The 13,127-nt window shown below is 40.9% G+C and overlaps 1 protein-coding gene across 5 annotated transcripts in view; it reads left to right on the plus strand.

The window, feature by feature from the left end:
* The window catches only part of ABI1 (abl interactor 1), a 77,331-nt gene extending 65,318 nt beyond the window's left edge, over positions 1–12,013 (plus strand). For 2 of the 5 annotated variants that reach the window (XM_071428778.1, XM_071428774.1), the window contains 5 exons: positions 617–691; positions 2,284–2,460; positions 5,294–5,380; positions 9,521–9,706; positions 11,322–12,013. In XM_071428778.1, the coding sequence (XP_071284879.1) occupies positions 617–691; positions 2,284–2,460; positions 5,294–5,380; positions 9,521–9,706; positions 11,322–11,497 (701 nt within the window). In that variant the 3' untranslated portion in view covers positions 11,498–12,013. The remainder of the gene's footprint in view (positions 1–616; positions 692–2,283; positions 2,461–5,293; positions 5,381–9,520; positions 9,707–11,321) is intronic. The other 3 variants (XM_071428776.1, XM_071428775.1, XM_071428777.1) reach the window with 3 other exon arrangements.
* Positions 12,014–13,127: the final 1,114 nt, after the last annotated feature.

Here is a 13,127-nt window from a genome sequence, read left to right on the forward strand (position 1 = left end):
ACAATTTGGCATTTCTGGATGCCCTGAGAGCAGCAGCAACTATGTACATGTTTAATGGGAAATACTGGCTTCTGAAATAGTCTGCTAACTTTGCCATCTGTGGGGAAAGAACAATGAGGGTTCTCTGTGTTGGAGGTACGCTCCCTTATGTTTAAGAAGGATGAATGGTGAGTTTGAGTAGGGTCCTTCTTTACTATTATTATCATAGTAACAAACCAGCCCAGTCACTTACTTTGTGTTTTGCAAGCCTGTAAGACAAAAGAAAATAGTGGAGTTTTGGTGTAATGTAATTTTGCTATTGCAGAGATTTCTCTGTTTCTTGGATGACAAGTCTTCACTTCCTTATATACATGTAGGCTTTCCATTTCCAGGACCTTTTCTGGTCCTGCAGTGGTATAAATAGGCATGAAATCTTACTATCATCTGGCATCCCGTAAAAGTCAATGAGAATAAAGATTGGCATGTACAGAGCCCTGGATAGGATCAGGGTCTGAATTTGTATTAGTTAACAGAAGTTGAATTTTTATATTTGTTTGGGAAGCCTATCAAGTGCCTGTACTTTTTTTTTTAACTTTAAATAATATGGCCTAATTAGGAATATAAACTATTTTATTAGCACACATTTCTGTTCCTCCTGGAGCCCCGCCAGCACCACCACTGCCTCCACCTCTCCCGATGGGCAGTCTGATAGGTGAGACTTGACAATGCTGAAGTGATTGCAGACATGCTGCATAATCAATAATCACCTCTTCCTAATGAACTCAGTGAGGGTGTTTTTTCTTCTGTGGTGGGACTACGTGATTTTATTACAAAAATCAGTTCTGGGATTTTTTGGGGTTTTTTTTTTCAACAAATCTAATCTCCACTAATTTCCCATGGTTAAAGCCTCTGAAGCTAAATGCACTAGGTATGGAAAAAAGGTTGCTAGTGGCCTGAAATCTGCTCCCAATTAAGCTAAGATCCAATTAATTTGATCTATAAGATCTCAGAATCTGCTTGAATATTGAATATTGTGTAACTCCTGCAGCAGAAACTAAGTCACAGCAGTTGCACTCTAGCTCAGAAATGGTAGTTTATGTGTAGGGTGATGTATGTGTTCTATTCTGTGGGCACAAAGTGACTGGAAAGCACAAGTGTCTGTCACAGTAGCTTGGCCTTGATTCCATAATGCTGCAGGCAGGTGTCAAACTGGAAGACTTGAGGATATGAACTAGCAGTTCTTGAGAAATTGCTTCAAGCACTACATACAGCAGTTAGGGTGGGATCTAAAAGTAGTACTTTTCAAAATAGACAGGAAAAAATACCCCACCCTTTCCTGTCACAGGCTGATGACAAGAATAATTGATTGAGTTATGAAACTAGCTTTGGAGGCTTTGACCCACGTAACCCTTTGCACTCTCCCTTACTGAAATGTTAAGTGAAAATTACTTTGGATAGCATCACAGGACTGCAAACTTCTGTCTGCTTGCTGTTTGTGTCTTATATAATTATATGATATATGTATCTAAAAGCACAAACCACTTTATTGCAAACTAGCTTTTGCATTTGAGAATTGTGTTAATTCGTGCAACCAGAATATGTGAGATTCATTAGTTTGCAAGGTGTGATTTTCCTTCTGTCAGAGGTTAATCTGAAAGAACTTAAACTGTTTTGTTAACCTTGAAGTTTGTGCAGCCAGTAGGTGGAAGGTAAATATGGGTGTTTATCATGAAGAACGAATGACATCTTTGTCAGCTGGAATTGGTGATTCTGATTTGTTAGTACAAATTCCATCAATATAAAAGCACAACCAGCAAATATGATTGATAAATGTGCCAAATGTCTGAAGCTCATGACATTTGTTTCACTGTTTTGTTAGAGTGTTGTTTTATATTAGATTGGAGGCACGTTCAGCTTTGCAATTGAAATAATTTGTTTTGAGCAGAATGTGGAATTTTTTTCTGTGTGCTTTTTAATAAAGGGTATTATTGCATGTAGTATAATTGAGATACACTTAAGAGTTGGATTCAGTTTTCCAGTTCAATCCAGTCTCTCAAAGTACTCTCAGCATTTCTCAATGCCCTTTATATGAGTGTTGGTTTATGTTCTGTGTGTTTTTTCTCATTATTGATTGTAATGGGGATGTTTGTTTTTTCTGTTAATTGCCTGTTACTGATCTTAAATTATTGGAGAACTGTAATCAAGTATTTTCCATGTTCTGGACTTCTTCTGTTTTCTGCATTCTATCCCAAGTAATGCTCTGCTTAAGTCTTTTCCTTGGTTCCTCTGGCTAATGCTTTTCAGCTGCTCCTGGTTCAGCTCCTGGTTCCCAGTATGGCACAATGACCAGGCAAATCTCACGACACAACTCTACCACTTCTTCAGCATCTTCTGGTGGATACAGACGGAATCCTTCTGTGACTGCCCCATTCTCTGCTCAACCTCATGTTAATGGCGGGCCTCTTTATTCTCAAAATTCAAGTAAGCTGCTGAGCTCTGAAATCACAAACTGTTTTGAGCAAAATGATTGTAAAAGCATGCATGGCATTTTAATTCATTTATGAAAAGCATCAATGAGATTACTACTTTCTTTCCTGAAATAGAAGGAAAAACAAACAAGAAAAACCGTATTGAAATTGCACAGTGATTGCACTATTTGCAATTATACTGTTTTCCCCCCTGACTTGTTTGCTGTTACTCATGACAAGAAATTATTAGGATTGCCTGTCTAATTATAAGCACAATATACTTGGCATTTCAGGTGTGCTTGGCGAACATAAACTAAACCAAGGGTCAGTTTTTTTGTGGGAGACCTAAAGTGATTGGAGTACACTCTCCCACTATTTGGATGGTGGCAAAAGAATACTGAGCACAATGTTCATGTTCCTGTCACACAGTTCCTCCCTGTCTCTGTGTCTTTCTTAAATCCGTTCCTGATTCCAAGTTTCTCCTTTGTTCTTTTCTTTAAGCTTGACTGTTAAGGAGCTCAGTCTCTCTCTTTTAGCAGACAACTTCTCTGCTTTCACACTAGTAGGAGCATCTGCAGGAGATGAGGGAAGGGATGGATGCCCTGGGCAAGTGAGCAGGTTTTAGTCAGCAGCCTCCTGCCTTCCTGCCCCAGAAGGGCAAACAAGGTTCACTGCAGAAAGATCTGCAAAATAAGGATCTTGGCTGCTGGTAGGAAGCTCTATCAGGAAACTTCTTCCTTGCCATTTCCATAAATTTTGAGCAAGTACACATCGAGGAGTGGTAGTTGTATAATGTTTTTTCTTGGTAGTGTTCAGAATGCCAAGTCTTTAAACTTCAGAGGAATATTTCTTTTGAAACGAAATGTTGATGTTTGTGTTCAAGATCTCTTTAGACCAGTGTTTGCTGTTGTGTACTTACTCTTAAGAAAAGAATGCTTTTAAAATACTTGGGACACCAAAGTGAAGGGTTTTCTGAGTAGTCTAGAAGTATTACATTTGTCAGAAAGTATTTTTATATGCAGACACAGTATCTATCTTTTCTTTTTTTCCAAACCTGATTTTCCTCCTACTCCTGCTCACCCATACTAGCATTTCATTTTCCTCCACATTCTCATTCCTCCAAATTAATTCACCATAACAACAGAAACTCCCTCCTGCCTGAACAGTTGAGTTTCATTAAATAAACAGGATTTTACTTCTGGGAATAGTTCAGTTGTCTTAAATGCTGTGCACACCACTTTTTCTGAATGTTTACATTTGTCCAAAGCAATTTTTTGCTCAAATGCAGGTGCTGTTTCTTAATCTAGCCTCTCTGGTGTTTTCAAAATACTGATGGTCAGCATTTTTTAAACAGTATTTTGATGGGTGTGTTTTGCTACTTGAAACTGTTTTCCTCTATTTCTGTAACTGGTGATTATTTTTTTAGTGCTACTGTCTTGACATTAAACCCAGGTCCCATGTTGCCTTAAGATTTTACTTTTCGTGCTAACAAATGCTCTGGTTTTTCTTAGATGTTTACTTCAATTTTGTGAAACACTGTTTGTTCTCCTGTTTTTATCAATCATTTATCCCATACAGTTTATTTGATTATTGGTTTTGTAATGAACTAAATGCTTCATTTTAATTCATCAGACATTAATCTTAGTTAAAGCTTTTTATTTAAAACTGTTGCTTACTTGGAAGAACAGAACCTCTTTCAAATTTGGTTCCAACTGGATTTATTACCATGCTGAATTCCCACCTTCACAGAAATTTCTCTGCTCCAGTGCAAGAGAAATTCCACTGAGAAGGGACACTGTATAAACAAATGAGTTGATGTTTTGTTGAGTTTCTGGGTGGAGTTTTGTTTTATGCTTTTCATTCCTTGCACTTAAGGAGGAGATGTCCTGCCAGAGCTGATAGTTTGAGTGGCTTGCCCTACTGCTCCCATTCCCTACCTGTGCAGGGAGCAGTTGAACATTGGGGCTGTCAGCTCAGTGTCTCTGAGCACAGGTGTGGTCACAGGTCTCATTACTCACCAGACAGGCACATACTTCACAGAAGATGAGCTCCCAAGGGCTTCCTGGGGAGCTCTGCATGCTCCTGTAGCCACTCTGAGCTGTTGAAGCCTTTGCCAGCCTTTTTGGTTGCTGGGTGCCCTCTCACCACAGAAGACTTCATAAAGTCTCCACTCTAGACCCATCTATTTTTTTCTACCAGCAAGCAACAAGGTCCCTTTTTTTGAGAAAAACAAAACTGCAGTAAGCTAGCTGACTGCCCCTGTCCCAGCAGAGCACAGTGGTGGGAGGTGCTCTTTGTGTGACTGAGAAGTATTGATGCTAAAACATTGTGCCCCTTGCAAAAGTTGTATTTGCTCTGTGTCAGTGCTGCTTTGCTGCACTTGATACAGTGCTCCACTTTGATTTTAGAGGGAGTCCAGAATCCTGCAAAACATCACCTCTACTTCTAGTAGCTCACTTTGAAAAGAGAGCTGCTAAATTGAGTAATCCTTATTTAGCAGCAAGACAAAAGCTCAATTTTCTGTGCTCCCCAGGTGAGCACACAAAATGTGTGACAGAGCAGGAACCTTCACACGCACCCTGGGAGCTTCCAGCCACGCAGCCTGCACTCAGCTGTTCCCTGGCTGAACACAGGCATGCTTTGCTTTTGATCCTCCATTGGCTAACCACAAATTCAGCCTTGTTGGAAACACAAGCTTGAAGAAGGTTCTTGTGTGTGTGTGTTCTTGTTGTTCTTTACATACTTTGTTTTGTGGTCCTCGTTACTGACGGCTGCTTTTGTTTGTTCCCTTTTTTTTTTCCTTTGTCCATTTGACTTTCCCGATATGGTGTGTGTGTTGCTACCAGTTTCTATTGCTCCACCCCCTCCCCCTATGCCTCAGTTGACTCCACAGATACCTCTCACAGGCTTCGTGGCCAGGGTGCAGGAAAACAGTAAGTTTGGACAAGCTGAGCTGTTAAAGGGTAGAGCCTACTCTCTTCTAGCATGCATGGCTGGCAAGTCAGACTCTATTTTGTTTCCTTTTCCAGAAGCTAATACCATCTTGCATTCTAGTGTCAATATGCTATTGGAGCTGAAGGGCACACTCTTCAATATTTTATAACACGTGCATGATTATTACTGACCCATTTAAGTCCTGAACTGCAAATTTATTACAGAAGTACAGCGCGAAATGTGGCATATGTTTGGTGTGAATATAAAATTGTATTTTAATTGAAAATACTAATTTCATGTTGAATCACCCTGCCTTTTTCAGTAGGGTTAATTGATCAGTTTTTATTAGAAGGGCTTATGTAGACTGTCAGAACGTGTAATGTGTAACCATTGATTCCAATACTGTAGCATTTTTCAGCAAGCTGTACAGTCAATTAAAAATGTGCAGTCTTAAGATCTAATGCATTACAAAGGAGCTTGTAAGGCATCTCTCCTCTCAGCAGCCTTTCATTCTCCATTTCTTTGTGTTCTCCTATTTCCCTGCTGAGCTTCTAGCAGCATAGCTCTGCTTGTTAGGTTTGTGAGAGGTGCTCTCTAGCTGTGCTGTGTTTATACTAGTATCTCTGCTTTTACCATTACTGCTTGATTCCCTTCAGGTGAGTGTTACTGTCTCAAGTGCTAGTGCAAGTGTAAAGTAGTGTTCCTGATCTGGAGATATCCTTTTCAGTTAGAGTTTGTTGCAGTTCTGTAAACAGCAGATTAAATGTGATATAGATAGAGTATGAAGTAAATAAAAAATGCTTTTAAAGTGTTTGGGAACCATTTTGAGATTTGCTAAGATCTCAGGGGCTACCACTACACAGTTGGCTGTATAGCTGCAGCATCCATTTAGGGACCACAGGTCTGAGTAGTGTTGCTGTTCTGCTTTCCATTAGAGCTTTTAAATGGTCATGTTCTGAGCATTCCCCATGACATCAGAGACATCTCTCTGGTTCTTTTTCAAAAAGAAGGTATTTTGGTGCTGTGCTAGGTAAACAGCAAGAATCACGTTGATGTAGAATAGTGTGCCACAAAATTGTGTTGAAAACTTTTCCAAAATAGTAAGTGTAGAGGTAAACCTGCTGAAGATGAAGGTTACCAAATATCTTCACTTGCAGATAAACTTGAGAAAATTGACACCTGCTTCTCAATTGTTCTGAGTATTGTCCTCCTGGAGATAACACAGCCCTTGGGAGAGCAGAGGTGAAAGGGACGGACTGACTTGTGCGTGCAACAGCAGAATGCAAGCTGACTCGTGGATGAGATTGCAGCAAAACCAGCTGAAGCTTGAAATCTGGTCATAGGAATTGTATTTTATTTCCTTTAATAGTCTCTTGGGTTGGAAAGTTCTATAATGAGTATGGCTTGGAGCTGCTGCCTCCTTCCAGAGGCAGGGGTGCGTGTGGCAGCCTGCGCATACGCTCAGCAGAGCTGGCTGTAGAGGCTGCTCTTGGGTTTTGGCATTGTGTGCTGGACTTCCATCAGTCTTGTTTTCTCAAGAAGTCTCTGGTGTTAGGGAGACGTGGGTAGACTTGTCTTTTCCTTATCATAGAGATCTGCAGGTTTGGAAAGCAGACTGCTTGTGGGCTTCTTTCAGAGGACAAGGACATAGAGGGCTTAGAAACTATGCAATGCCTCTTCATTTTTTCCTGTGACCAAACTGTGAGCATCTCCTCCGGAGAGGTTTTCCAGTGTGTCTGGTGCTCAGGGACAGCTGATTTGAGTTGCTGTACTCTCACACCCAGTCCTTTCACAAGGAGTCTGCTGGTCCCTGTTTAAAGAGCAAGGATGGGACTAGAGAAGATACTAGAGAAGATCTCAGTTTGGAGCTATATAAATACTCATCCCTTTACCCTTTCTCATTTAAAGTGGCTTTGTGCATGCTTATTTCCCTCCCCTAGGAGAAGTGATGCTGTCTTAGAGTCTGGCTCAGTTTAGAACCAAAAGAAGTCTAGGTTAAGGTCCAGGAGGCGAGGGGATACTTCAGTGCAGTGGCACTTGTCGAATTTTCTGTTCCATTCTCTCCCTTTGTTTAAATGCAAAGTTGAATTGTTTTAAATGTTTCCCATAAAGCTTGCAGTTCCTGCACTGCCTCAAGAGTATGTCTTGGTGCTTTCACACTTGCATTTCCTGCTCTCTTTCCTTTTCAAATATGCAGCTTCATTGTTGAATAAATGTAACTTGTTTTTTGCACTTAAATTTTTAAAAAAAATTTCTAAGGTAAGGATTTCTCAAGATCTCAAATGATTGTTGTTTCAACTCTGGTTTTTTTTCCCCTAGCTGCAGACAGAAACTAGGGGGAGAAATACATTTGTGGAAGATGTGCTTAACTGCAGCACAAAACCAGTCCATTCATAAACAGTGTTGTCATGTGTCTCTGGTGGATTAATGAAGCCTGTCTGTGAGTGCTATTCAGTAACGGGCAGGACGCAGCATTCACTTCACCAAAGACTTTGTTAGTCTGTCTCCAAGTGACACAAATGGGCTTCTGTGTGGGAGAGGAATCACTAATAAATACAGTGGCAGCCAGTCTTACTGATGGAGAGAGCTGTGGGGTGTTGAGCTCAGCTGGTCAAGTTGAAGAGGAGCTGGGCTTGTTGCAGGTGAAGAATTGGCCCTTCAAGGGAAGGGAGCAGGCTGGATGCCTGTGCTGAGGCAGTCCCTGCCCCAGCAGTTCCTGCCCCGTTTTGCCCCTGGCAGCAGGTGCCAGACCTGTCCCAGTGCAGCCAGTCTGACCCAGACAGGACATGGGAGCTGTGCCCAAATCGCTCATCAGGGGCATGGGGCTGAAGAGCAAAGGTTAAGTCACCATTAGAGTAGTGACCAGCCAAAAGTAAAAAGTGTTTAAGCAAACAAAACCCCTATTTCTAATCTCCAGTGCCATTGTAACTATCAGTAGTTAAAGCTTCATTCAGTGCAGTGTTGGTCTTTCTCTGTTGCTTGGCTTTCTTTTCAAAATTTGTGTGCTGGAGTTGCATATTCTGAGGCCTGATGCCTTGTTCCATCAAACCCTGCCTAGAGCAGTAGTTTTCAGCCTATGTTTTCAGTGTGCAGAATCCCAGATATCTTGAAAATGACTCTGTGTTGCTATGTAACCAAATTGCTGTCAGTAACAGTAGCTTCCTTTCAGTAACTTGTGGCTCCATAGTGCTTACACCAGGGCCGTGTATAGTGGACCACATCTCCCTAGGAATAGCATAAGTGACTTGATGTCCTGCATATGAGTATGCCATCTCCCTATTTTGCTGCCAGCTGCTGTCAGTGTCACTGGAAACTAATTTAATGAACTGATTTTAAAAGTGATTTGTACCATAATGCCTTTCTCTTTTTTCCTTTCCCAAAGCAACTTGTAACTCTGCTGGTTGGAGAGTCTCAGGGCAGGGATTTGACAGTTTGGATTATACATTTAATTCCTTGAGCACTTTTTCTCTAAGAGCAGCAGCTGCCTGTCATTGTTTTTCATTTATTAATTGACTCCTGAACGTCACACACACAAACTAGTCTGCAAGATAAGGATCTCTACAAAGCTTTTCTTCTGCAGAAGGATTACTTGGCTTCCTCTTACCTGGTTGAATCTTAAAAAAGGGAAGAGACTAGTATTTTTGATCCACACCAGATCTTTTTGTTCCCTAATGCTAGCTCTGAGAGAGAAGGAATCCAAGGAAGCAGTGTTCAGAAGTAAATTGAAGTGACTGTTACAGACAAAGGATTTGTTAAAAGCCAGTCAAGCTGCTGGCCCAGTCAGAGGCTGTTGCTGCCTGGCTCAGAGGGTGCCACTCGAGTCCTCCATAGCTACCGCTGCAGCGCATGGACATTGGAGCAGGAAGCTTTCCTCTCTGCTGATGTTCAGCTTATGCCCCGCAGCATGTGCTTTGACTCTAGTAGCATTTACACATAGATTGGACCACTAATAACAAATAGAGTTGTGTGTTGTAGTTGTTAATACAAAGCCTCTGTTTCTAATCAGTGCATGGTATTATAGTGCATGCTGTGTGTGTTGTCCCCCCAGCTCTTTTATTTACAGTGTACAGCCTCAGGTTTGTTTGCATCTCCACACTGTCTTGATTTAAGAGAAAACAATAATCTCCAAATGTTTCTAGTTGCTGATAGCCCAACTCCTCCCCCGCCGCCGCCTCCCGATGAGATGCCGATGTTTGATGACTCTCCTCCTCCTCCACCCCCACCACCTGTGGATTATGAGGATGAGGAGGCTGCTGTTGTGCAGTACAGCGATCCCTATGCAGATGGAGATCCTGCTTGGGCACCTAAAAACTACATAGAGAAAGGTAAGAGAAGCACTGCAGCTGTGTTAGTGCAGTATCAGGGCATTAATGGTGTCGGGAGGGAATGAAGGACTTTGACTGTTTTCATCAGACCCACGTTTTGTCCCTTCTAAGTCAGAACTCAAGCCGTGCTTTCCTTAGTTTGTGTCTACACCTAATGTGGTAAGACATAATCCTTCTTTGGACAAATTATAACATACCTTCAGGCATTCTAGAATGGGTGAAAAAGCAAGTTTCTTCACAGGAAGCAGGTGTAAATTGGATGGCTTTCATCTTTGATAAGCTGGACTGTACCTACCTCAGGATTGCCTGGCAGTCATCTACAGACTGCTGCAAAATGGACAGAAATTCCAAGCTGTATTTATCTCATCACACCAGATTACTAGAGTGGATTATTAAACTTTGAACTAGAAAATGTGTTGAGGTCTCCTTGGAGATTTATCAGTGACTCCAGATCAGCAGACTGTGAACTGTGCTTAGGTATGAAGTCACGTAGTAAACATCTCTTCCCATAAATAATGGACAAGCAGATTTCCTGCCAGCGGAGTTGTCTGTGTTGTAGCACTGACCATTTTGTCAGCAGCAGTGCTGCCAGTTTTCTCATGAGCTGGCTGGTGCTGCAGTAAGTACAAAATGGGGCCAGGTACTTGTGGTATTTGTGGCAGAGCTCCTGTGTTCCCTCTTCACTTGAGCTGGACTGTGTGCAGGACATACCCATGGGATGAAAATAACTGATACAGCACAGCATTGCTAGGCATTAAGACAGCAGATAGTTGGGAATATATGTAGGTGTAAAATAGTGGATTCTTGGAATTCATAAAGCTGATCAATTGCATAAATCCATATTAACTTGGGAAGGGTAAGGCTGGGATGTCTGAAGTCTGTATATTCACAGTGGTAGTTTTTAACTCCAGCATTGGTGGTGGCAACATTCTTTCCTTGGGGAAATCTCTGCTTTGTTAATGGCACACAGCAAGTTGGAGGTTGGTAAGAGTAAGGTAGTACCAAGCTGGTACTGAAAATAGCAGATGTTGCTTCTACACTCTTCAGCAACTTTCCTACTTGCCCTCAGTGCAGCTCCTTGAAACGTAGTGCCAGAATTCCTGAGGACACAAAAGCTCTGTAGGAATGCCCATTCATCTGTGTGCAATGGCTTTAGCAGTGAGGTGTGCAGGGCCACACTGATGTGCCAACAGGGGCCTCAGTGGAATCATTTTTGTACAATATTTTTGTTCTAATCAAGAGATTCATACTAAGAGATCCACATGCTATTGAGGTAATCTGGTCAGAAATGGGTACCACACAAGTCAGGTGTTCCCTAACTCAGCTTTTAAGTGTCCATAAGCCCCACTTTACTGTGTCACAGTTGGATGTACTTCTCTGCCAGCAGTTTAACTGAGTGTCTAGTTAGTAACACACACTTCTTAGTGCTAGCTAATGTTGCAAGGAAAGTGAAATTCTAATTTCTGGGCTTAGTGTTCAACAGGAAAAGCACACGAATTCATTACTGAAAATCCCACGACAGCAAACTAATCTTTTAATATTTTCTGAAGTACAATTGTTTTTTAATACTGTTGCTATTAATAAAATGCTAAATGTGTCCCTGTTTATTCCACAGTTGTTGCTATATATGACTATACAAAGGACAAAGACGATGAGCTGTCGTTTATGGAGGGTGCAATCATTTATGTGATAAAGAAGAACGATGACGGCTGGTATGAAGGAGTTTGCAATCGAGTAACTGGCTTGTTTCCTGGGAATTATGTTGAATCAATCATGCACTATGCCGATTAAAATCCTTTGCTTTTCAAAGTTTGGTCTTGTATTCAAGTCATACCATGATTATTTACAAGGGGTAACTAAAAGCTAACAGAATTGTCTTAATATACTTTCAAAAAATTGTGCCCATTTCTTCAGGCCATACTGTTTTAATGGTATGATTGAATGTCCATCTCTGAGTCTCTGGGGACAGTATGTCTTACCTGATGGCAATTTGTAAAACAAGCAACTGTCTATAACTGGTTATACTTATTTACTTATGCATTGTTAATTTTATGACCAGCCTAATTATTATGGGGAAGTAGGGTATAATATTTAATGAACCATGATCAGATTGTGCCATTACATTTTTCAGTACAGCATGGTAACTAACACTACGTTAGACTAACATATTAAAACCTGGATGAGAAGTTTAATGTTAGTGCTGGTCATATTACTTTTTGTTTAGACTCTTTGCTCATTCTTGAATTATATTTGTTTAAAGCATGCATACAAACTTATGTATTGAAATATACTTTTTTAAAAATCCAAGATGCTTCCAATTGTTGTAATCTTTACCTGGAGTATTCTCACTAAAGTCTATTACAATGAGTTGTTTGGGTCTAAGGTGTCCATGTGATTCAAAAAATGGGTGGTCTTATGTATGTGTAATTTGTACCCAAGTTTTTTTAATGAGTAAATTTACATTATGACTTTTTCCATTCATAAATATATAAGTGAACCAAAGGTCTCGTCCATTACTTTGTTGGTTGGCTGGCGAAGAAGTTTGGAATGCTAACGTAGCAAAATCATGGCTGTGTTATCCCAGGCAATGTACTAAAAAGCAAATGTTTGTAACATGACTTTATCACTGACAGAGGGAAAATAAATTAGATCTGAAACCTGAATTACACACTTATACATACTCTTAAAAGTTCTTTTCTGCCAACACTTAGTTCCAGTGAGGGTTCTTGATTGAATCCAGTTACCTGGATGCAGTGAGTTGGACACCATCTGTAGCTGACAGTCGTGTGTGGGAACTCTCTCTGTGTGGCTCTGGGACAGGAGCAGGCTGTCCTCCAGATAGCACCCAGGGGAACTCAGGGACAGGAACTTGGCCATTGTTAAGGGATCACAGGCAGAGATAGCCAGAGAGGGTGTGCTTTCCTGCTCTACACATTCTGTGGCTGAAATAACCTGAGAAGGAATGTGGTAGTACTGGGTAATTACTGTGAGAGGAATGTGTCTGGGACTTCAAAGGCAGCTTCTAGGGTGCTACACAATATATTCTATAAATGAGTGATGAAAGTGATGGAGTTGCAAGTTTGACTGGCTGGTGAATCATTCATTTTTAGTTTGAGTTAGAAATACCAAGCCTTTCATTTTCTGAACAAAAACATTCATTTGGTAACAATCTCAAATTCTGCATCATGTTGACTGCTAGCAAGTAGCCACCAAGAGCATGAATTGAACTCACTGATGAATAACCAATTAAAATCTGCTTGTAGTCTTTTAACCAGTATCTCTAGCTATATACAATGCCAGGTGCTTCTGTTAAGTAGCCAGGGAAACATCCAAACCCTCTCTCTTCAGAGGAGTTTACCAGCTCCTGTACATGCATGCTCTCTTTATTAGTGTAAACAAGTGAAATTTGGAACAGCTTCAG

The sequence above is a fragment of the Agelaius tricolor genome, unplaced genomic scaffold, assembly GCF_023055355.1.
Source record: "Agelaius tricolor isolate 1412-34295 unplaced genomic scaffold, bAgeTri1.0.p SCAF_6, whole genome shotgun sequence".
Classification (NCBI taxonomy): domain Eukaryota; kingdom Metazoa; phylum Chordata; class Aves; order Passeriformes; family Icteridae; genus Agelaius; species Agelaius tricolor.